Raw genomic sequence first — 26,029 nt, 5'->3', positions numbered from 1 at the left:
ACTCTGAACGGAACATCACCCCTGCTGTACAACAAGGCTCACTGATTGCCTAGTTTTTGACAGAGGACAGCGTACCAGCCTGCTCGCTACTGAAGGGGGAAGCGTAATGAAGAGCGGGGGCATCCTACAAATCAGTCGGTACAGCAATGCAATCTTGAATTCCTCGAGATGCACCCCAGTAATGCTTCCAGAATTATATAAAAAAAGAAAAAACCTCGCAAAATTAGAGGACCTCCACAATTTTTTGGAAGCAAAGTGGTGAAATGGAGATGGTATGCCTACGAGTGCTTGTTGCTTTCACAGAGAATGAATGAGCCTCATGCACCGGGTTGTTATAATCTTGCCACGCTATGTAGAGCACATAAGATACAACAAACAAACATCACTGACATCCTTGGTTTGTAACGTCATGAAAGTGCGTGTTGCTTGCTATCGCACTGTTCTTGAGTGATGGGCCCTGGGTGCGTGTTCATGCTGCGCTAGATACACGCTCTGGACACGTCCTTTTCACACAACAGATGCAACAGATTGAACAACATGACGTTTCCTTACTTGAAAGTGCTTGGAACAACTAATCGCTCGACTCCATAAATCAAGTAATCAGATGCACCCTCAGATTTTGTTGACAGCTCAGCATGTAGTGCACATTATATAGTGCTTTTATTTAAGGCAGGTCTGAGAACCTGTGATTGAAATAAAAACTACGTGTTCACAGTACAACATACAAACTGATATGACTGCATTCAGTCAGAGTGAGATGATCTATGAAAAAGTATAAATGTTGGAATGTGCAGAGGTCAAGGCTAGCTAATCGCCCTGTAAGCCTTATCGTTTTTTTTATTCTTGGTAAGTTTTACTTACCTAAGATACACCTCTACTAATTAAACATAATCGCTATACCAAATTTTTAGCAGGTTAGATAATTATGGTAATTTTTCTTTTTTGTACACTTTAGTTGAGCTTTTGTAACGGAGTAAGTGATGCTCCAAACTGAAAAGCAATATGAAGTAACATATTACTAGTAAAAGAAGTAACACGAGAGCTGTGATCTGATGAAATCGCTGAAGACAAAATTTTTTCTTAGCTCAGCATGCGAAAATTCTGAAATACTTTAGAAGCGTGTTCGCCGCAATATGTTCATTTGTACTAACCAAAATACATATTTTGGACACCACTCAAGCTGAATATTAAATGCGCTAAGCAGTTTTTTTGAGACGCTTCTTTGAGTTCAGCTTAATGAGACAGTACTTTTTAAAACTATTTTTAAGGCACCATGAATGCACAAGAACCAACCAAATATGTACTATCTTATTTGTGCATATAGTACACCGCAACTTTTGCCGCAACCAGAAAGCTCACTGCCACATTTAGCACGTTTCACGACTTGTTTGTGATCAAATACTTACTCATTAATACTTCATAATGTTCAGAAATCTGCAAAAGTAGAAGTAATTGTGAGCTTCATTTGAGCTGCCTGTGATTTTGCCAATAATTACAGTATAAAAAGTACTGTAATAGTAAATATACCAAGACTGGCAGGAAAGTTCACCATTCAAAGTGATTTGGGTTCTACAGTAGCCAAGGCACCTTCACGCTCCATTAACTGAACTGCCAAACTACCAATTCAATTTGTTATAAGTGGAGTTTTACTAAAAGCAGGGCACGCGAAGATATTGATAAGATGCGGGAACTAAATTCTCAAGACAATTGAGAAAACTTAGCTTGTTAATACCAAATAAAATAAATAGCAAACAGAACAAATACAGAATGTACTAAGTCAAGACGTCAGTTTGGCTTACGTTAACAGAAAACAATATAGAAGTAACAGTAAAAAAAAAAAAAAAGCAAGGCAAGCACAGGTAAAGTTCATGAATGCAGTACTGGCGAAAGCATTAACAATGACAACAACAACAAAAACAAAAACAGAGCACAGAACTATGCACGCAGTTTCATAACAAGGGGCAACATGCACAACCACACTCCACGACGTCCAAAAACAAAAAACAAACAAAGCAAAACATGCAGCTAATTTTAAGCCAAGCCATGCTACAACGGAGCTATGCACCTGAAATCGTACTACAAGATGTGAAGACTACCGAAATGTTTTAAACTTGCGCAGAGGCAAGCAACAAAAGACGAGAAATGCACAAGACGAAAATTACCTGGCCCTATGGCTCAACGAGACACTATGGTACATAAAAAAAGGATTTAATATGCTGGTACAGTAGATTCCCATCAAACCAAAAATAGTTAATCCATATTACACGCTATTCCAGACAGTAACAACAGAAGTTGAGGGTAACATTTCAGGGGCTTCCCAAAGATGCAATGCCCAAACCATGCATTAGCATGAACATCACCACAGCTACAAAAGACTTCCGAAGTGCACCGGAGTCTTGCCCTGTAGTCTAGGGAATCTACTGTCACTTTTTAAAGACGCATTTAAAATACCGTGTAGCTACATGGCCCACATATGCCAAACATGCACAACTACAAACCAAACAGTGGCAGTGAAATTAACTTTTTTACATGCTACGTGACAAAAGAGCTCATGCAGGTAATTAGGAAACTGCAAAAAAAAAAAAAAAAATCAAAGGTAAAGTCTTTCAAAACTTGAAGATTCAAAACTGTAGGAAGCGCTCCATTTTTTTTTTCTAGAAAAAGGTTAAGTAAAAAAAGCAGCTGAGCAGAGTATCTTCGTACAAAAGAAAATTAAAACGAAGTTTAGAAAAACTATATATTTAGAAAAAAAAACTGGAAAAATTGCAGTCACTTAGCTGAAACGGGCCGACAGTGCAAAATGCAGCTTAGTGGACAAGTTTGGTGCTGAAGCTGTCGTTACCTACCGCACTCTCAGATACTGCCACCCCCTTTTTTACATGCTGCACCCATCTTCCCTATGATGTGAGCGCTCGAGGCGACATAGCCCCAACTCCGCAGCATTACACTCCAGCCAACGTCTTCCCCCTTTTCGACGTAACGCAGCACTGTACAGTGTTGCGGTACAACACCCCAGTACTTTCGCTTTGCTCTGTACTTTCCTGGATGCCCTACATTTGCCTTCTGTTCGTCCATGTGAAGGGGCTACTGAATACAGTGTCATTACAGTATCATTAGAGTACCCTTCCTTAACACTCCACCTCTCTCTCCTCTCCCCTCTCCACAATCCCTCTCCCCCTCCCCTCTCTACAATGGCTGCGAGTATTCCACCATGCCCTCCCGTGAATGCTATCCCATTTGGGGGTCTAGATGGCTGGCTCTAAGTGAGAAATTCGGCCCCGACATCTCAGCCTGCCTGCCCGCTGTGTGTGGGTGCGAGGGTGTGCTCACGTGAGGTGACCGTGCTGAGAGGCAGGGCCTCGGAGACGCCCGACACGGTGCTGCTGATGCTGGCCTCGCTGGTGCGCCGCCCCATGCAGGCGTAGCCAGAGGGGGGCAGCCCTTCCACAAAGACGTGCGCATGGCTCTGCAGGTACTCCACTGCGGCGGCACAAGGGACCACGATGAATGGTGACGGCCTCCCCACCCCCTCCGTAAGGGGGTGCAAAGCAACAGGCAGTGGGCATACGGGGGGGCAGAGATGCAGGGAGTAACCTCTCAAGTAACCTCTCCTGGTTACTTGACGAACGCCACAAACTCTCGACGGCCAGAGGACTACAGCACAGTGAAGACATGGACACTGTCCCGTCCCATGACGATTTTGTGAAATAAACAATGCGCGAAGCAGCAGAGTGATTTGGTATCCTTAGAGCTTTTCTTTTAGGAGACTTGTAGAAGGGGGCGTGCAAGGGTTTGAGGCAGCGTGGTGTATAATAACCAAATATACGTCTGCGATGAATCCAATTGTGCACATCCAACGGAATAGGGTGTTACAACTAGACAATGTATAAATGTACTTGAGACTTCCATCAAGCCTTAAAGAGACTTCCATCAAGCCTTAAACAGGCCCTTCACGGATATCCGCTACAGCTAGCACAGGCAAACATTATACGTCCATCAACACTTATAAAAGTGCTAGTAATCGAGTGTTTTGGCAACATGCCTGGGACGTCTATCGGATCTTTGAATGGATATTCTACGGATATCAGCTATAGCCAGGAACAGACGTTCAAAGGATGCTTGGCAGTTGTTGCTTAGAAATTTGTACCCCTCACGTTGCAGAGAAGAGCACAGACAGCGATACAGCATGCAAGCCATTGCGTATAAAGCCAAGCAGGAAAAAGCGGCGTACACGACAAACACTCACGCAAGTGGATGGGCTGCCCGTCACCCAAAGGGTACTTTTGGTACCGCGGTACGTTTACAGGTGGCAGCTGTGAAAATCGAGCGCTCAGTAAGGGCTCGAGGCGTGCGGCCAGCGGATCCGTAGGGTGGAACAGGTTGTACACTTGTGAGCACTGCGGTCGCGGCAGGGGTGCTGCAACAGAATGATGTGCGCGGCACTGTGACAAGGACCAGTTTTTTGCCTTTTCGCAAAAAGTAATCCCACACTCAAAGAAAGCAATGATAAAAAATTCGACATTGCTTAATTAAACCAGTTACTAAAAAACAAAGTATGGCAAATAGCTCACAACTGCATTGCATACATTTTCTCATCAGAGTGAGGGCAGCACCATGGCTGTGTTAATGTGGCATGGGTTGGTGAAAACGCTGCAGCTGCGTGCACACTAAACTATCCAAACGGACATCCCTCCCATAATCTGAATTAACTAATTAACATAATTAACAAACCCCTCCTTGCCACCAGTCATCTTGTTCATCTTATACCATATAAGTCGGAATACAGGTCAATCCAAATAATAGGTCAACCCCCTTCCTTTGCGGGCAAGAAATGGGAAAAAAATTAAGCCGAGGAGTGGTATACAGGTCAAGGGGTGACTTTTCGACAGAATTTTCAGAGAAAAATCTCGGCCTATATTCCGACTTATACAGTACATGACAACTTCCCCTCACTTGTCAGCCAATCAGCAGTGAGCTTTCCTTCTTCCCACCTGCTGGCCTCCTCTCCCGGTAGCACTTTTTTTGGGCTTCACATTCAGAGACTACAAAATCTTGGACAGCCAGGATAACAGCATCTCGTGTAAAAAAGAAGTGACATTTTTAATAATTGCTTTCAAATTATGCCATAGGGCCAACTGCCGGTCAAATTTATCAACAAATTATTCAAGCAGAAATGCTAAGATTCATGCATCCCCTCGGGACTCTTAACTGCTGATGTCATGACAAGTTATCAGCAGTGGGTTAGATCTAACATAAGACATGTTCAATCAGTATATCCTTTCTATAGACATTTATTTGAATAGGGCCAGGTATAACGGCATTTAAATATAGCATTGCTGAAATGCAATTGCTCAGTTACAATTTTATAAGTGAACCAACTGGCATGAACACAGAAGCCCATTTACAGCTTCTACTAACCAAAACAACTATCACCATTGCATTGCCACCATTGTTTGCACAAGAAGTAACCGTGTCTTCATAATAAAACAGATGTCAAGAACAGCACAGCGGCCACCACTTCTTAACTAACGAAAATAATTTGTGCACTTTATTTATTAGCCACTCAGGCTTACTGAACAGATGAAGCCACATCTCTTCAACAGTTAAAAGCTGCTCGATCCAAACATCAACGCTTGAGATTAGGGCATATCTACCTTTCTGCTTTAAAGTACACGACATGAACCTCCAGGAAATTAGAGATTCTGCGAGACACCGAGTGTTTCTGTACCATTCTTGTCATCAAACGAGAGCATCTTGCGGTAGGCCAGCACCAGGGCTATGGGCGAGCCAAACATGAAGAAGTCAGACACCTCGAAGTCGAACCGGCCGTGGCCCCCTTGTTCACTAGAGCACGAGCTGGAGCGCCGCGGAGGAGGAGCACTCAGCAGCCTGTGGAACCTGGACAGAGGCAGGACACGGTCACTCTCCCTGTTAGACACCGATGTCTATCCCAAGTCGGAGCTATTAACACAAAAGGTATGCTCGTTCAGCAGAAAATAACGTTCACACACGAAACCGGAACGCTTGATGCACCAATCTTGCGATGTCATTTTGTTACTGCACATTGTACAGTCTTCGTCTAAGTTTTCTATGCCATGGGGAAGGCAATAGGCCACAAACGTCTCAATGTACAAGCTTCCCTTCCTAGCGAGCAGAAAATGTTCTATGCCAAAAATCTACTCTCTGAAAGCAGTCTCGTTCATCACTCAGTCACATTTGAAGGTCAAGCTTTTGCGCTAAATTCTTTGTGGCCCTGATACTTTTGGCAGGGCCTAGAAACTTTTGACAAAGACACTACATGTGTGTGTCGAGGCTGCTCTATCAGTTTACGCCTGCAAGTTGAAACCTTGAAAATCTGTGCGTTCGTGTCAACATTTATATTTCAGTTACCCTACGCATGATCTGCAACCAATATGTTAGCTAAAAGTGCAGCAAAGCGATTTTGATGTCTGCAGTGCTGACGCGCACGCCATCGCCAGCCACAAAGTCACCAGTACTGCGGCCGACACTGCAACGCATGCGTTACGTCAGCTACGGCACATCACAGCTCAGCATGCTCTCCTTTATTCAACTTTACAATTTCCCAACAAAATTTTTTTTCCCGCATCACAGTCGTAGCCACCGTATTTTCATGCATAGTCAAGGGTTCGACGAAAGTTTGTCTGGTCAGGCATGGGAATGAAGAAATGAATCCCAAACACTGACCACGTATAAAATAATCTACGTTTTGGAACTGCATATGGGTTCCTTGTTCACCGAGTTAGACAAGAGTTCGTCACTTATGTAGCCAGCATGCGACGTAATGAACATGTGCAGACAGCCAGCCTAGCCCTTCTGTCCAGTTCATTGTGGCTGGACGTTAACTGAATGAAAAGCGATCCTAGGACATTTTGTGCTCGCGTAGCCATCCCCTATGTCCCAGGAATCAGCCAAGCACTGTTGCGCTTGGATAGGACATGCGCATTGTCCACGTGCAAATCAGCAAGCTCCGGAACTAACTTATGGATGTAAGAGACAGACTTTCAAGAGATTCCTTCCCAGGAGTTGTAGACAAGATACCATATATAAGATACCATACAAGATTGCTATCAGGTGTACATCGGCAAAACGGGGAAGTTTTCACGCCGACTCAAAGAGCACCAAAGTGATGTTAGAAATAATAATCAGATGATGAACGCAATTGCTGAACATGCACACCAAGATTCACGCAGGATTGACTCGGACAACGCCACTATTTTAGCCCGGGAAAGAACACCTCATCCCAGCGGCTGGTGGAATCACTTTCATTCAGTCAACACCAGCCACGATGAACTGTACGGAAAGGACTACGTCAGCAATCTATGCATGCTCATTACATCACATGCTGGATACATAAGTGACAACGACTTGTCGTCTAACTCAGTGAACAAGGAATCCATATGCGGTTCCAAAACGTCAAGTATTTTTCATGCAGGGTCAGTGTTTGCGACCCTTTTCTTTATTTTCATGCATATAAGCAACACCAATAATGAAAAAAACATCAAGAGTGAAGCTGGGGTGTCCGTGATGCACCACAATGCACGCTGCACCGTGATGCATGAGTCACCACCAGCTGTTGCAGCTATCCTACTCCTGCTCCACTTAGCAGGCTTATAGTCAGAAGAGAAAGCAAAATGATTATTTATTGTTGTCTTCAACCCGCGCCACTTATCTATACAGCGAGGACATTTGCCATTCATGCGCCAAGAAGACTCAGGCGCCAGGAAAGTCACCATTATGCTTTGCTATAGGTTGTATTCACTGGCGAGGTATGCATGCAGGCAACCATGTGAGTGCGCCGTCACTGGTCCCATCGGGCACCGCGGGATGGCGGGTACTTGTCCGTGCTAGCACATGATGTGTGTTGGACGTTCCAAACTCAACTCCACCGAATGCAAAGTAATGTCCCGACTCCAATGTGAGTGCGATTAATAATCTATCTGCTGACACCACCGTTGAGAATCGGGTTGAAACGGAGCAGATGACACACACAGGTGTTTTTTTTTTCTGCAGCGTGCGGACGCAGTGACACAAGCCGTGCCGTGTCTGTGGCGCTTCGGCCATGTCCGTGGCCGTTTCCAGTGTTGCCAAGCGAAGAAACTTGCAAATACCATCTATAGTTTCCCAGAAGATTATTTATTTATTTAATTATTTAATTTAATTTAGTTATTTTAGTCTAGTTTAGTTTAATCTAGTTATTTTAGTTATTTAATTATTTAATTATAATTTAATGCCCTAGGCCACTACAAATTATTTGCGCAGGACTCGGAGCTGCTTTTCATAAGCCAACAAAGTGCACCTCACACCAGCTGCATGCAGAAGGTAACGCAATGTGACCCCTCAGGATATCGACAACAGTCAGGTAGGTTGTCAGTGGCAGGTGGACCGCCATTGCTGAGTCAATACAACTTTTGTAGCAAGTTTTTAGAATGCAGAGCAGGCAGACGTACGAGGAGGCTCCGTCCCCCATGCCAGTGACTTCGGAGGCGCTGGCGGCGGCTGCTGCCGCGTCGGGAGGGTGGGACGCAGACTTGCGGTAGTTGCGGGAGGGCGTCCCCTGCACGGCGGCGGCGGCTGTGCTGCCCGAGGATACCGCTGCGGCTCCCGCATCTTCCGCGTCCTCGTTGCCGCTGCCGTCGCTGATGGAGATGAGTGGGTTGGGCCGGGGGGCCGAGCTGGCGGGCTCCTCGTTGATGCTGTTCTCACTTCCGTAGCGGCTGCCGATCTGGGCAGCACGGCAGAGCGCGTCGAAGCCCAAGATGGAGCCAACGCTGTCCCCGATGAGGGCGACCTGACACGAGCAACGACAAGACAGTGGCAACGGGTGAGCCTGGGAAGAACGTTTTCTGAAGGAGTTCGCCATGGCCTCTTCGTACATGCCCCTCGCTTTGAGAAGTTGTGGCACGTGAACAAGCACTGAACCCGCATACAAAAAAAAAAGTAGCACAAAAAATGCACAAATAAAGTATAAGTACAGTGAAACCAAGCTGATATGAGGGAAGTCAAAATTACTTAGTTATAGCGAATGCTTCATTATAACCACTGTCCACAGGTAGTGCCAATTTTGCAAAAGAAAATTACAGTTGTTGTTCTACCTATTAGTTTGCCACCTAATTCTTCGCTATAGAAAGAGGTCTTCTTGTACACGTGGCAGTAATTCCAATTTTTACACAACTATCTTACACCTGCCCACCATAATGCCATCTCTGAAAATCTGCACAGTGTCTTTGCCGCGCGAAGGACAGATCGGATGAGGCAGTCAAGATTTCTGACAATTTTAGGGGAAATGCCAAAAAATTCGCCCAGGTTCGCTGTAACGTCGCGAACGCTTATGTTAACAGCGAAGCTGCCCAGCGTTCCCTAATCGCAAGACTAAGCTTCACAGAACTTCTCAAAGCCAGCAGATCAATTTCCGTTCGCACCAGTCCATTTTTGCAGAGTTCCAATGCTCGCGCCATCTACTGGAACCTTTTGTTACTTTTATACTTGGAACACTGCCACGAGGGGGCATCGGGAGACCTTAATGTTTTTTCATGGCGTATATTTGTATTTTCGATTGCAAAAATCAGGTACCCATGTATTTTTAATTCAAAGAACAATGCAAATATCACTTACGTATTACTCTCTTGCCTCAAATATTCTCAATGTTTTCTTTTTGTTCAACAATGTTAACAAGTATAAACACTGCCACCAAGTAGTAGTTCAAAAAAACTTTGCCTACAGAAGTGTCTCATTCAAGCATTCTTTTAACTTGCTGCATGCGTGCTTAGCGGCTTCTCCCTTCCTCGCCAGGCTATTCCCTCTCCCCATTACTGTGATTGTGCTACCACATTTTATCCTATGAAAAATAGCTTCGCTTTTAAACAGAGGGAAAGGGGGGGAGCAGTACCTGTCCTGCAAAGCCTTGCCCTTGCTCGGACTTGAGGAATTCATGGTAGGCTTGATTCGCTGCACAAACTGTCCGCGACACATGATCCGGGAATTCAGGTGAGGAGACTGCAAAAAGTGGTAGGGCACCCAGGGGTATGGAGTCTTGGTGCCGGAAGGCCCCTCCGTCAATCGCCGATGGCGATGCTTGGAAGCTGTAGGGGCTCAGGCTGCAGCAGGCAGAGAGAGAGAGAAGGAAGGAGGACGATCGTAAGTAGTGGGGTAGTGGGGCACAGGTCCAACAACCCACTTGCTCTAGGATGAGGAATAATGAGAGAGAGATCTCTTTTTATTCTCAGACGAAAGACAGGTTAGTCGTAACGCTTTAATTATTTGCACAACTAGAAAAAATTTGCATTTGCAGTGCAACTCTGAGGTATTTTTGAATGATGATGCCCTTTTATTAGAGACAGAATGCGTGCCTTCTTTTCTTTCTTTCTTTTTTCTTTTTTTTGAGAGAGAGAGAGAGAGAGAGAGAGAGAGAGAGAGAGAGAGAGAGAGAGAGAGAGAGAGAGAGAGAGAGAGAGAGAGAGAGAGAGAGAGAGAGAGAGAGAGAGAGAGAGAGAGAGAGAGAAGATAAATGGGGCATGGCCAAATTTAATCCAATGTGCGTCACATTCTTTAATCAGCCTGGCATCCCGCCACCCATACAACAGACCAGGCCCATGCAGTTTTCTACTTCGAAACAGTGCAGCAATGCAAAAAACATTTTCTCTGTGACTCAGCTGCACCGCACTGATCAGTGCTACAGTTCAACCCATTAGTGTGCTCCAGAGACACCTCAAGAGCCCACTGCCAAAACATGATACTGCAGTTCAGGAGAAACAACCATAGTCAAGTTGCTCTGTAGCCCACTCTCCACTCAGCAAAGGAAAATCTCACAAAGGCTGCACTCCATCAAGGTGTTTCTACAATGGTCTCCCCACCCGACAGGATTACCGACCGGAGGAGGAGGAGCACCGGCACTCACTTGGAGAGCACGGCGAGGGCCTCGGCGCAGGGTGCGGGGCAGGTGACGAGGCGCATGGCAACACGGCCCAGCATGGTCGGGTAGTGCTGCCGCACGGCCGAATCCACGGCGGCCCGGAAGGTCTGCAGGTCGGCCGCCTTCGGGGAGGGTCCCTCTGTGCCCGCCTCCAGCACGTTGCCGGCGTGGAGCACCAGCACCAGCACCGAGGTCGGGCACGCCGACACCCCCGCCCCGCCCGCCCCCTGGTGCCCCGGCGAGGCCGTGGGTGAGTCCGACAGCGAGGTCGACGCACCCGTGGTGGACGCCGAGCGGCCAAAGCTCACTGCGTGCGTCCGGCGGATGTGCGAAGCGCTGAAGATGCTGTCCTCTGTGAGGGGAGGAACAACACGCAGGCTTTAGCAAAAACTGAAGCGATTCAACGAGAAGCAAAGGATACCCCCGGCACATAAAGAGTGCCGGGGGTATCCTCTCTTCACCCACAGTTGAGCACAAAGAATGCCACAGGTTGTGAACATCCAACACAAAGCGTCAGACAGAACAAAGCAACAGTGAGTGTGGCAGTGTGACATGCAGAGCACCCAGGCTCACTGGTGACTGCTGCCCTGCCGGGTGCGGTCAGCACATACCAGAGCCACCAGCAGTTTGGCTGATCACCAGCTTTTTTACTCAATGGTCCATTTAAATGGTTTCGTATTAGAACATTCTCCCCATGCACTCCTCTTCTTCAGCAATGGTATAGTTGCGGTGCAAAATAGGGGCTTTACAGCCAAGCATATACATTCCACTTTGCTAGCACTGCCTGCCACTAGTAGTTGGCTCTTCCGTGTAACACCAAAGCAGCACAAACAGCCAAATGTACAAAGAATGTGCACAAAGCTCAGGTAAGTGCGACTGCTCATTAAAAGCAAGTTGCTTTGACAAATACTGTATTTTCGCGCATATAACTGGCACAAAAAATGTGAAAATGTCAGGGGTAAAGTAGAGGTATGAATTATGTGCGAGGTATTTCCTTCGGAGCAGCTTCACGGCAATGCGCGTTGTGCCGTGGGGCCCCTAAAAAGCAGCAATAGCAGGTAAGCCACTCTTATCCCACTGATAGTGCTCATTTTCCACACAGCTCAACAATATAACAACCTGAGGAAGAATATTGGGCAAGTCAGCTAGGGTTTCTCGCAAAGGGAAAGCACCGTTCAAGAGTAAAGAGTGCGAGTGCCAATATTGATAAGCACCATGAAAACACCGTTCCATACCATGATGACAATAGGTATGAGTTGGATTTTGTTTGAAATGAGCCGGTGGCTTTTGCCGCCCCACTGGTCTATTTTTAAATGCTTAATTTAATGTAAACTGTCCCTAACTATTACCTTTTCGCTGTATAATAATTGTATTCTGCATTCATACAAGAATGGTAGGTTCCATTGAATGTTTCATTGAATAGACCATTCAGCCTTTCGGCATTTCATTGAATAAACCATTCAAAGCACACACCAAGCGTCTTTATGCTGACTCGATGGCCAAAGGTCTCTGTGATAGGCCATGTGCGTAGGCCTGATGTTTTTTGCTGTTTTGTAAGTGGATTGTCAAGGCATGGAAGGTGATTCCAGGTGAGACTGTTCGCAAGAGCTTTAAAAAATGCTGCGTTACAAACAGCATGAACGGAACTGAAGATGACATTGTGTATGGCATTGACAACTGCAGCCCAAGCAATAGCTCTAGTCAGAGCAGTAAAAGTCAGTGATTGGGGCTTAGGCCATGCAGAAAATTTATTCAATATGCAAAATAGAGGTAAGGTTTTTGCGTCGACAAATGTTCCATGTTGCTTTAGTAGCTTTGGTCCAGCCTTTTCTCTATAAAATGAGCGGGCAATATGCAGGGATATTTATTTTTGTTATTCGTGAACTGAAAGTGGGGGTGCAGATTATATGCAGGGGTGGGTTATACGTGCGAAAATACGGTAAATGTTTGCAGTCTTCCTCCACTGCTCCCTCCCCTTACCACTTTCTTTCAGCACGTTTCCCACAAAGAATTCCCAACGCATCCATGATTGCGAGCAACTGTAATAAGGGTTCAAATAAGCCACACAGCTTCTTTGTTGTACAGTACTGTGGGAAAAAGTTTAAGGGCTGATAGCCCGGAAAGAACAAATTAATTTCTGGGTGTCTTGATCACTAAATATATGGTCTGTAAAGGCAGGTAAAGCCACGCAAAATAAACTGCCCCAACTCTTTATCCACAGACTTCATCATTTCACACCTAAATTGCGAAAGTACGCAAAACGGTTCAACAGCCCGATCTCTTCCTAGAAAGTAAAAAATGCTGTGAATAAAACAATCAGCAATGTATCACATAGCTGCGCCCTATATTGTAGCAGAAAAAATTAAAAGCATCAGAGCTCAATCTGATGGCGCAATACAAAGTACAACCACATAAAAGAAAAGAAGAAAGGATGCGAACTATTAAATAAATGAGAAAACGAGCCAACAAAAGCGAACAATACAAAGCAAAACACTAGACTTGCATTCAATGAGGCCACCTAAACACGTTTAAGGTAACACACTCGCAAAGTTTTGTACTCTTACGGGCATCAATTGAAGCACTGATTGACATTTCCTCACCATCAGGAGTGGATGCGCCGCCGAAAATTCCCCCCTTTTCATTTTCCGAGGAGACCATTTCCAGAGAGCTCCACTTCGTCATGGGGCTAAAACCATACTCGTCAGCAGAAACAATGTCTGCAAGAAAAACAAAGGACCAAATGACTGTAGCAGCAGCAGCTCTGATGCACACGTCTCTATAGGCAGCACATCACCGTTCTGTGCTGTCATGCAATTGTGGCAAAAAGGAGGGACACACCTTCGGCGTCAAAGAACTCGTCATTGGAGCTGCTGTCCGATTCACGCACGATACTTTCCATCCTCCAGTTGGCAAGCTGCAGGTCAAAGCTTTGCGTGGAGCTTCCACCTGGGCGAGAAGAAATCCCAAGTGTTAGTGAGGGTAAACAGACACAAGCCTCGCAAATAAGAAAAAAATTAAATCCATTCCATTCAATGGGAAAGCTGTAGGAAGTGCAGAGCAGTGATTTGCCATAATGGGCTGTAGCGCTATTATCCGCTCACTGCTACCACCAAACGCATTTCAAATTTCCCGCCTTCGCAGCGCTCGCGCGCCCCCTGCCTAAAACTGCGCCAGCGGAGGTTCTGTTCTTTTTGTGCTTGGTTTTCCTCCCGCAAGTGCCGGCGTTGCAATGCCACTTTTTTTTCGCTTACTATTGTAAAAACCAACCTAACGAGCGTTCCCAACTAAATGAACGCAGGCGCTGCCGGTTAATTACGTATATTTCACCTCAAATGTACCTACAGTTTTCTCTGCGCTAAACAACGGGGAGATGTATGACAAGCGGCAGCGGTTCCCGAGTTTCGAACGCTTTCGACTATATAAACCGCATGGCTTTCGAAGCCTCTGGGTTACACCGTGACGACAGCCGATATGACGAATGCTGTGTGGCTTTACTTGGGTGCAGCGAGTGGGATACGACGACAAGGTGAGCCCCTAAAGTGCTCTGCACTTAAAAATCCGGCCACCTTCATAGTTGAGATGCGAAGACTCGGGAAAAAGCGGAGCTGGTGGTCTTCACAAGCTTTAACTTGGCTTTTCTTAGGCCTGCCCCTTTCTTAAGAGAAATAGGGTTAAAAAGTGAAGCTTTCTTCATGCAAACTGAGCCAAATCAAAGTCCACAATCCACCCTCCTAAAGTCCAAAATCAAAACTGCCAAATTCCAAAGCCGAAGTTCACTTCAACTCGGTCAAAGCCCAAAGCAAACGTCCACACTACAAACCCGAAGTAAATGCTGTGCAGACTAAATGTGATGATACCGCAATCGGACAGACGCCTGTTTCATAATGCAGGTGACCCAGGTTTGATTCCAACCCCTAGAAGCGTTTTTTTTGGGGGGCAACGCCCCTTAGGGGCTCGAGCTGTTGGCATCTCATGTCATCGTCGTAACCGTCGTCTCATGTAGTCACGGTACTAAAACGCCGGGACACTCGTTTACGCCCCATGCTAGAACGTAACGCGTACTAAAAAAACACCAGGGCACTCGTTTATGCCTCGAGCCAAAACGCTTCGTGCTTAAAGACACGAGACTTTTACAGCAAAGCTGTATACCTCTAACCCCCAACGGTTTCATCTCCGTTGGCAAAAACACCAAGGCACCAAGAATACGCTTATACACTGCATGCTTCACCCCTCCCCAGGTTTCACGTTAGTGGAGATGGCCCGTGACTTTTTTTTTCTTGAGGCCCGCACTACCAACACCTGCTCGTGAGTTCCTTGCCACTTTTCCTCCTGCCTCTTGGCCTAGCATTTTCCCCTCTGCGCTTTGCCGAGTGTAATTTCCTGCTAATGATATGCACGGACAAAAGAAAGCTTAAAAAGCTCCGCTGTTAAAATTGAAGAAAGCACTGTGATGTTTATCCAAGAGGGGGCAAGCATCCTTATTTGCCAGCCACAACTAGTGATAGCAATGGAAAGTCAGTTTCACTGACAAGGATATTTTGGTACATGTGGAACAGTCCCTCCATGCCTTACGACCACAGTCAAGCCAATTACCTCCACTGCCCTCGTTCCAAACAAGTTGCAGAATTGAAGCTGAAGGCGTGATCTGTGAACATGAGTGCCAAGCTGTGTAAAAGCTTCCAGGCCTTCAGCCTATCCATTTGCAGCTTTACACACTCCCGCTTCACAAGCTGTTGGGACATACAGACGAGGTCAAAAGTAAGCAGAACATGGACTAGTTAATTTTGGCAAATTTTCCCCCAAGATGGCTGCTGGCATAGAGTACCACCATATTTGCACGATTCTAACGCGCACCTTTTCCCACTAAAGGGAGCCTTGAAATTGGCGTGCGCGTTACAATGGGACTCAAAACCGATATAGGCTTCCAGTGTTGCCGCTTTAGTTTTAATGCCGGCAGGAGCTGGATAAGCAATTTTATGGTGCTCAAGGGATTTTGCTGCCACAGTTGCGTGCATCAAATAAAATGTCTTCTGCCAGGTGCCTGGTATTGTGTCTTTTAGTGTGTGCAATAAAACCGGCTTCAAATTATTTTCTTGAATTTCTGTAATGAAACTTACCTGTGCATTACAATCGAGGGCGCACTAGAACCGTGCAAATACAGTACACGTGTTAGGGTGGCTTCGATTTCAAAGTGAACAAATAAAAACTATTTTAAAAGCTGCTGACTAGGCACATAGCAAAGAAATTTGCCTTCATTCACCGACCCGCGCTCACGTTACTTTTGACTACAGTTGTGCGCACGAACTGACAGACTTTCCTCAAAATGTCAATGGTACATTTTTTTAGCCACATGTTCTCATTCATTTTGTACAGGCATGCTCATATTCCTGAAATTATTCTGTTGGCGTTACACACAGTTATTTCTACTGCCTACATACAGTAATGCACTCTTCAACTGTTTCAATTATTAATAGGAGGTCCCCCTGACAGTCTTGCAGCTTTCGGACCACTTTCTGTATTAAGTGTTGAATAAATCGGAATAAAACCAGGAAAAAAATTTCGCTGACGATTACAATACTCCTGAAGGTGCAATTTGTGAGCAGGGTGAGCTGCAGTCTTCTGGGTGACGGCGCATACCTGCGGTGTCTCACGAAGTGATCGCCACATCAGCAAACGCATGAAGGCGCACGATATAATCTGGTGTTGTCTCGTAGCGCACGGCCGCGGGGGACCATGTCTCGTACCTTTCGTCATACTTTCATCTTCGGCTTTCCTGCTCTTTCTATCTTCAGTGGCCTCTTCATACTCTCACGTTATCTAGTAGCGTGCCACCATTGTAGAGAATGCCTCACACCGTCTCGGCATAACGCCCTCCCCCTCACACTTTCGCCAATCTTTCCTACTTGGTTTCCTGCTGACCCTATCTCTGTTGTCTTTGGTGTCCCCTCCGTTTGCTCAATTACAACGAGGGACGACAGTGCCGTGAAACCACAGGAGCGGGCGCTTAAGTGCTGCACACTAAAAAATTTAAATGATCTCAGTGAGTCAACTATCAGCATAAAGATAATAAACCGCTCCTTACTAAGATCAGCCCTTCGAAATCACACTTTTCTACCTTAAATTTCTTGTTCAAACAGTGTGCAAACTCACTGGGCGAATGGAGGGCCCCCTTGGAGTTGCTGCGCACCCAGGACTTGCGGGGCCCCTGAGCGTGTCCTCGGCCATCGGCCGGCTTGGGGCTGGCCAGGCTACTCGCATCCGGCTCGGGCTCCTGCACCAGCCGAGGCGGGCTGCGGCTCTTGGAGCGCGCCCGGCTGGCGGGCTTCACCGGCTCGCCCACTGTCACCTCCTTGTCCTTGTCGATCACGTTCAGGTCCACCTGGACGGGCGGTGGAAGCAGTGCCGTTTGTCGGTATTACAGCGAAAGCTTTCTTAGTGGGGCCGATGGCGTCCTGTCGAAGAACTAATACACTTCCCCATAGACCGGTTGGCCGACGATAAAGCTCTGATTAGATCTCTGGACACACAGCGTGTGCATGAAACAGGGCTTTCATTGTTTCAAAATGGTTACTTGAACATTGCAAAAAGGAATGGTTCTAGATTGGACAATACACACATCGATCATGAAGAAGCAGTAAGGTAGTATACCTTCGTCTCATAAACCACGTATTGGTATACATTTAGATCATTTGTAGATGCAATTACTTATAGTGCACGAAAAATCACCGCATCAGTTCGTCCTTAATTTGCGAACTGAAGGTTTGACGATCGATTGGACGCACTTTCGGTGAAGGTTGGACGTACTTTTAGTTTTCGCGCTTTTCTCAACTTTTCTTACGAAGGGGCGGCAATTTTTTTTTTCACTCCCAGACAGCGACTTGGGTCTATCCCCTGGCACGTTTCTCTCGAAGTCACTTCAAAATGAGCTGAAATGATTCCTGCGGTTACATCATGTTCAGTTCCGCACATACGCATTCTTAAATGCAGGATTTCATGCTAAGGTGCAAGAGGGGGAGTTAGAAGCAGGGCACACTTCATGCAATTTTCCGATGGCAACAAAACTTTCATGAACACAACTACATCTAAAACAAAACAAAAGATTTCTGTGTCGCTTATCTTGGTTGGCCTTCAAAGGTGATCTACTTCGTTGCCATTTAAAGTGTTATTGTGGTACAGCATTATGGCAGAAAAGCAACACAGGCTTAATGCCCATCAACAAGCTAGTAAGGGAGGATGACAGCATTGGCAAGTAACTTACAAGAAGGAACAGTTTTGGTACAACAGCAAGGTACCTGATAAGTCCTGATAAGTATACCAAAGTTTTTAATGGACTTTGTGGGGGTCACAGCTTGCACATGCAGGCATTTGCTCTCCATTTCTTATACCTCATAAAAAAAGGGCTTTGGATTTTTAACTCACAAGCTCCTGAAGCTGGTGATTTGGTGGGTGGGGTGGTTCAATAAGCTATTTGTTCATGACGCCACAAAATATCAACTTGGCGAGTTAAGCGATGCTGTCAGCAGGTAGGTATCCGCTCATTATTGAGAGGTTTTATATTTGTTATCAGCTTAGTTCTTTCAGAAGTTTCGGCAGCCGTCTTCCTTGCCAAAAGGCGGCAGCAACAGATGGTAGCAAATCGCTATCGAATTGAGTAAGTCCTAAACATTTTCTTTGGCAGAAATGAAGAATCTGATGGTGGTCAGCATGGTGATTATTTGGGGCATTCCTTCGATGATGAAAGCAGCATCAACAACAGCTTAGCATCTCAAACGCGACATGTGTGGCATGGCTCTCTGAATGCACAAGTGCTTTTAAGCCCTTCCACAAATAAGTGAGCTCTGACTGGACATTAGAGCTCTGAACAGAAAAGAGCTACATTTCATATTGTAAACAAAAAGAAGAGGTCTATTTTGTTGTCATTTAAAGTGTTTATTTTGGTATAGCATTATAGTAGGAATGCAACAGCATAAGCTTGGGAGGCCCATGTAAGAGAGAAATAATCGGTTCCAGGGGCTCGAAAAGGGGAGGGGGGGAAAGGCAGGGGGGGTCAAGCTCTTCCTGTTGTTAAAAAGTGGCAGCTCAGCACCCCTTATATAGGCACAATTAGACAAATCACGGCTGTAAAACAAAACAAAACAAAAACTGGCTACAGCAGTCCAATGCATAAGAATCAATACGACTAGGCCTGAACACACATCCCACCTGCCAAGACTAAGTGTTATTTAATTACCCATCTGCCTTGCTCCTTCTTCTTATAAGTAGTTACTGCCACATTACTGTGATTATAGCTTGAGGTTCCTCTAAGGGGGAGTAAATTACTTCTTTCGCATAGTTTTATTCCTGATGTCGATTGCTTCCCGCATAAGAAGAGCACTCGCAAGTTCATTTCGAGTGCCACGCAAAGGGTACAATTGTGCTTGCCGAACTAAACAAATAGTGGCCTTAGCTATTTCAAAATGTAGAATATTTGAAGTGGAAAAAAAAGTTACTTAAAATAAACGGTGTTTTATCAAAGATTCAATAAGGAAACCCAGGGATGACCTCTACGAAAAACATATTCAGACGCAGAAATAAAATGCACCCTGCTTTTTAGGAACACAAAATGCAAAAAAGAAAAGGTGAAAGATTGGCAAGCATGAATTCTGAGTAGCATAAAAATGGGAATCGGGAAAAAGTGTCCTTAAGCTGAGAAGGATCGTCACCATCATTCCGTTCACAATCGTCATAACCAGCCCCCCCTCTCAACCTTCACAGCACATCCAAAAGCCTCTTATTGGTAGGAAGGAGCATGCCACATGCAAAATATTCAGTAGCCAACTACTAACAATAAGTTACACTGATTATTTTTCCTGACCTCCAGCTGTAGTGCAAAAGTTATTACGTAACAAATTTCAGGCAGAAATAATTTGTAAAAGAAAAAAAAAAATACTGGCTTACAATGCTGCAACACTGGCATTACAGTCCTGTAAGGACAAGATGGATATACAGGACAGAGCATTGACCGCAGCAACAGAAGGCGCAAATGACGATGTACAACCTTTTCAGGCAGGCAGACAAAACTAACGGGCCTGGTTGCGCGAGGCTATTAGCTTTTCGGGGAAACACGATACAAATAACACCCCAGTTGTTTAAAAAGAAATGTCGGCCAATATGACACAAGTGCTTCAGCTCCACACTGCAAAACACAGGGTAGGAACGGCAACGCGTACCTAATTGTGATAACGGCAGTTTGAAAGGCCAAATTTTTAATTTCCCAGAATTAATTCAAAATTATCTCAACTGTGGCTTTATTTTTTATTTTTCATGGTGCATAAAAATTCTATTAGTTTCTTACAAGGCAACTTTCAGATTAGCATAATGCAGTGGGAAAGCAGTACCATAAGAGAGCATGCACTTTATACACGTCTGCTTTTATGAATATGTTGCAGTTATATTTTTATGAGCATTATCAGCGGGAAATTTGAACCCGAAGCTGAGGAGACGATGGCATATAGCCATGTTCTTCAACACGCCTTTTTGCCTCACCAAAGACGTCAGTATAGTTGACATTTCAATTGTGCCTTGCTTGACTGATTGATAAGGTATTCAGATGCCATTTCTCCTATCACCTTTTGCTATGAAATGAGCGCAAAGCACAAGAACAAATAAGACTACTTAAATCTAATCAGTGTTACTTTTTACGGTAGTATTTCGGTATATAAAAAAAGCCTGAATTCAGCATTATTTTCTTTCTTTCTTTTGTTTGAAAGCTTTGCAGAAGCTGATTTGCAGTAAGCAGGTATTTACTAGATATCAGCCATGGTGGACATTTTGAATACATAATAGAGAAATCTTTCCCAAAATATAACCCAGTTGAACTTAGCCATGCTTCTAATGCTCAAGTGCATTATACACACAAGAGGAGTCTGGTCAGCTATACAATAAAGTTTTTCACATAATTTAACAACAAAATGTCAACTAAGGCACACTGAACTATACCATCATGCAGAGAAATGAAAGGATGAGACTGCTACTGTCACATTCTGAACAAAAACCAATTTTATTTCCCAAAGGTCAATTTTCATGCCCCATTTTTAACATGATTTCAGTTTAAGTACCATTAGCCAAAAAAGAAAAAAAGAAAACGAGAGACTGAGAAACAAAAGCACTTCAGCATGGCAAGCATCCTGAACAAAATACTTTGACAAATTACCTTGATATGCCCACGCCTCTATTACATACAACAAGCAAGAAATAATAAAAAAAAAAGACGTACACACTGCAACAATAAAAGGTAAAAAAAAAGAAGCTCATATAATGACTCAAAAATAAACAACAAAGGTCTTCACGTAAAAAGCACGCATGTTGGAAAGGTCTTGCACTGTGCCCTGAAGAATCATTAGCCAAGCACAGCATCAAAAAAGTGTAGACTGCCCCAAAGTCACTGAAAACTATCACCCTGTTCCTTTTTTTTTGGCTTGAAGCAGACATGCTTTAGAATGCTTTCAACCCCCTTTCACCCAACATTGTAAAAGGAACCCTAAAAGACATTCCCCCGTTTCAAAATGGGGAAAGAGAAAATAAAAGGCTAAAATAAAAAAACCAACATATAATAAAAACGCAAACCAAACCAAAAGAAACAAGCCGATAAAGCTGCTCATTGATTCTTAATATCAAAAGGCATATTATGAATCAGTACTAGCTCGCCCAATTCACTGTACTCCTAAATGTTCATTGATTATGAGCAATCCAACATGAACACGACACGAGAATTAAAAAAAAAAAAAAAGTGGGAATTTTCGCAGCACCAAGTAGTAAATGTTTGCAACCAGGCAGTGTTGAATTACAAACCATCCAGTATTGAGAGCAAGTCAGTGAATACTACTGCTTAGTATGCTTCCAGTCGTCAAGTTGAGTGTTCAGGCGACAAATCTCATGCTGTTTAAACAATGGGCAACATGTTCAGCATTTACCAGACGCAACCTTTCTCCACAGCGAGTGGCTTTTCAACTAGTACATCGTTAAGAGCTGCGTAGCTGTCTTTGTGGTCCGCAACTAGGCTTAAAACGTGCAACATCAAGAGTGCAATACAGACGTGCAGAGCAGAAATTCTACTATTGTGGGCTTTGGCCGACATCATCTATAAAGAACACGAGCCAATATCGGACGGGTAGTTGGCGTCTCTAGCAGAAAGGTTTGGGTTTACTAGATTGCGAGCACTGCTTAGCAAATGTGTATATACTGCACTGCACAAGGGATTAGCTCTCAATAACTGCTGTTATGCCAATCTAAGTGAATGCAGCAGGTAAGTACCAAGAAGGGGTTCAAGTATCGTAAATGTTGGAAACAAAATTTTTAGGTACGTTATCAAATTAAAAATAACAGTGAAATGCTTGATTTGAAAACACTTTAAAATGTACTGCACAACCAGTGCTTTTCAAATTACAGTAAATTTTGCATATTGGAACATCAGAAGGGATTTAGAAAACGTTAAAAGTTATTTCACACATGAACTTGATATTGTGCTATCATTAGTTTTGTAATAAAGCTCCTGTTACAAAGCCACCGTACATAAACTGCAATGCAGAGCACAATTTTTCTCTACTTGCAAAACTGCTGTAGCTCATTATGCAGGGCACGCCCAAAGCATGCACTCTGACGCCCACAATTATAGAATTTTTATGTATGCTTAGATAAAATAGTAAGAGAATGCCAACCTAAAAATTTTTCTTATCCACTTGTCACATTTCAATGTTTTCCTCACACACAACAGATTTATTCTGAACTAGCTTAAGTACAAGACCACTGAATCCGCACAGCCAGTACACAACTGCAAAAATACCGAACACATGCACTTTTTACCTACGAGTAGAGTAAAATGAAGAAGAAAAAGGCAATAAGCACCTGCTAACAAAGGGCAGGGCTGCCACACCTAAAGGGCCACAAGCCTTTGCACTGAGCATCACAATACTACAATTTTGGCCAAAATGGCTCTGTTACACTCACTAAATGGACCTAGGCACCCAAGCTTTTGGCAAGCTTTTCCGGTAAAACCGTGCAATTACAGTATGCAGGAAACAGTCCTTGTAAGTGTTCACTAGCAAAAAAGAAGAAGAAGAAGAAGAGAACAGAACCACACAAAATATCTGTTCTCTAGATAAAGTCAAACCGCTGTAAACATCCTGAGAGCAGTATATGTACTGTGCCAAGTGCACGAACAACAGGAACCTAACTAGAGTAAATATAACAGTTCAAAAATATTCGGAAAGCCACACTTCAATATTGCACTTGAGTTGCAAAGGCTGAATTATTAAGAATAAGAAAGTAATGGCAAATGTTAGCTAGCAACTGACTGCCAGCTTGAAGGAATCAAAACTTTAGTAAATAGGAAAAAAAGAAATTTGAGGTGGCAGGGAATAAGTATTTTGTGCTAGCAAATGGCTCGAAAAAAAATACGGGGTTTTAGGGCTATAGCGAAAAATTTATAATAAAAAGGTGCTAAAAGTATCAAATATTGCACCCTTTTTGGCAGAACACAAAGGAACACTTCTGCTCACAACACAGTTTGCCACTAACACTCCGAGCTGCTAAGACTAGAAAGCCATCAGGGGGCAAATAAAAGAAAATTGGGGAGAGGGGGAGAGGCACTAAAGTGACAGGCTTTCCTTTCATTGGTGAGAACAACCATGGCATAAAGCACAACAGGAACAACATGTTTTGTAGGAATGCTTTGGCACAAGTACAAGGAAACAGAGAAAGAGTGCAAAGTAAAAAACAATGCATGCAGTGCAGCAAAGGTCTGCAAGGGGCAATTTGCCCCCAAGACCGCAGTGCACGGGTGGTTGAGCACAAGGCTGTGAAGGACAGATGGCTGCCAAACTCCACAAATAAGTGTTATATAGACTAGAAAAAAGAACTTTCAGAAAGTGCATACACCACCATGCATTTCAGGGCATTAAGGGACCATATGAGTAGGCAATTATGCACTTGTACTAATAAAACAAACTGTCCAGAGAGAAGAGACAGAAAATGTTGTTTGCGGCTCTGAGAACAGTGGTTGAACACATTATGCTTCAGTGATGGCTTTATTTTCCATGTATAGCATCTTTATGAATCAGCAATGTAGGTACCTCTAATACCCCTGTCACACGGGAGATCTAATGACATTTAGAGCAAACGTCATTCGCCCTAATGTCATTAATTCGGTGCTACACGAGAATACCGAATGACATTTGAGGCAAATGACATTTACCGGCAAGGTTCGGGAGCTCATTCAGCAGCCAAATGAGTAGCCTCGACAGCAGTGGCGTGTCTTTAGGGAAGAAAGTTAAGCTGCAAATCAAAGAATACTGTTTCTAAAAACTGTTAGTTTACTTATGTTTTCCCCTTCATGTTGTTTTTCAAATGAAGATAGACAAACAAGTACTAAAAAAAAAATCTCGTCTCCAGTGCGTGCTAGCCTTATAAAGATTTTTTTCCGACTTGTCTCGGCTTGTAATGACTACTGATGTCACCTAAACCAAAGATTTTGTTATGTTTTAAAAAACATCATGCGTGAAACCATTCTAGATGCACTTGAAATATAATTTTGCGGTTTAGCGAGCTCGTTAATCGTCACCGCTATCACTATGAAATGACATTAGTTTCGCCGTGTAGACCCGCACGGCCAAACCGAATGTCATTAACAGCTAATGTCTTTCACTTTGACAGTGAAAGACATTAGATTTTCTGTGTGACAGGGGTATAAGACATGGCTCAAGTAAAAGAGTTACGCAGTACATGCTTGACATTATTAGCCAGCAGCTAAACTAGCAACACTTCTACTAAAAAACCCATGAGGTGTATAGCCACGCATTACATTCAACTGAACCTCACCCTGAAACTTCAATGCCAGCTTTGTGACAAGAGTAGCTATCTTTTCTTGCAACTCGGCGCCTTTTGCACCTTTGCACCTATACATTTCTGCAGCGCCTGCAGGCGGGTTGACAAAGTAAACGAAAGACGCACGGGGCGCTGTCTTTCCCCTACTTCGTCCCTTGCCTCTAAGCACAATCATCACATTGTACGCCAACAAGCCTAAAGCCTACATTACCTCACAATGCACTCACTACAAAGCAATCAGAGTGGATGCCCATTGTTGACACTTCACCACCACTTCGTCCGAAGGCATGAAAAATGTTCATGTGAGCATGAGCTGACTAAGTGCTCAAGTGCAGTTTGGTTTTCCAGGCCAAAATCTTCCCCTATTCCTTTTCTTTCACAGAACAAGCTTGGCTGGTGAGGGATTAATCTCAACTCTGGTGGGAGGAAGGAAGGAAGAAGGGGGGTGCAGTGCTCAGGAGGGGGAGGAGGAGGAGGCAGCAGCGGCGGCGGCGGCAGCGCCCACCTTGGGGATGGAGGCGGCGGAGCAGGAGTGCGCCAGGGCCTCCTCCTCCTCGTCTCCCTCCTGGCTGGCCTGGTCGGAGGCCATCTTGCGTGCCAGGGCCTCCTGGGTCTCGCGCTCGATCTGCCGGATGTCCTCCATGGTCAGGCCCACCCACTCGTCCTGCCAGGCCCACGCCTGGCGGTGGGCGCGCAGCATCGTCTTGCGCAGCGCTGCACCAGAAGGCAGGAGAGTATCAAGGAGGAGAGCAGGAGCCGTTGTTCATATGCCTGTTCCCTCCCCTCATCTCCACTGTGTCACGTCTTCTCTAGGGGCCAACCCATCAGTGCGTTACTTTTTGACTGTGCTACCCATCCAACGGGACCAGTTGACTACACTTTGGTGAGACCCTTGTGACACCTAGTGGCACACCGGATGCATTCCAGCACTCAGTTTGCTGAATAAGTTTTAAGTGCAGAGCACTTTAGGGGCTCACCTTGTCGTCTCGGTGTAACCCACAGGCTTCGAAAGCCAAGCGGTTTATATAGTCATAAGCGCTCGAAACTCGTGAACCGCTGGCGCTTGTCATACATCTCCTCGTTGTTTAGCGTAAAGAAAATTGCAGGTACATTTGAGGCAAAATATACATAATGAACCGGCAGCCGCCGACTTCATTTAGTTAGGAACGCTCGTTGGGTTGTTTTTTACGAGAGTAAGTGGAAAAAAGTGGCAGTGCAAGAAAAAAAAAAATGGTGAGT

At 44.7% G+C, this 26,029-nt stretch overlaps 1 protein-coding gene across 2 annotated transcripts in view; it reads right to left on the bottom strand.

Annotated features, from left to right (window-relative positions):
• Window positions 1–26,029, bottom strand: part of Rdgb (retinal degeneration B) — a 72,936-nt gene that overhangs the window by 28,964 nt on the left and 17,943 nt on the right. Inside the window, exons 5-14 of one of the 2 annotated variants that reach the window (XM_077677505.1) lie at window positions 25,296–25,504; window positions 17,081–17,309; window positions 13,769–13,876; window positions 13,531–13,647; window positions 10,916–11,282; window positions 9,908–10,115; window positions 8,469–8,809; window positions 5,729–5,898; window positions 4,247–4,417; window positions 3,331–3,480 (exon numbers count right to left, since the gene is read on the bottom strand). In XM_077677505.1, the coding sequence (XP_077533631.1) occupies window positions 3,331–3,480; window positions 4,247–4,417; window positions 5,729–5,898; window positions 8,469–8,809; window positions 9,908–10,115; window positions 10,916–11,282; window positions 13,531–13,647; window positions 13,769–13,876; window positions 17,081–17,309; window positions 25,296–25,504 (2,070 nt within the window). The remainder of the gene's footprint in view (window positions 1–3,330; window positions 3,481–4,246; window positions 4,418–5,728; window positions 5,899–8,468; window positions 8,810–9,907; window positions 10,116–10,915; window positions 11,283–13,530; window positions 13,648–13,768; window positions 13,877–17,080; window positions 17,310–25,295; window positions 25,505–26,029) is intronic. The other variant, XM_077677506.1, reaches the window with a different exon arrangement.

This window comes from Haemaphysalis longicornis, unplaced genomic scaffold, assembly GCF_048455015.1.
Source record: "Haemaphysalis longicornis isolate Haplotype H1 unplaced genomic scaffold, Haemaphysalis longicornis Haplotype H1 scaffold_7, whole genome shotgun sequence".
Taxonomy (NCBI): Eukaryota; Metazoa; Arthropoda; class Arachnida; order Ixodida; family Ixodidae; genus Haemaphysalis; species Haemaphysalis longicornis.
This window is presented reverse-complemented; position numbering and strand designations above follow the sequence as displayed.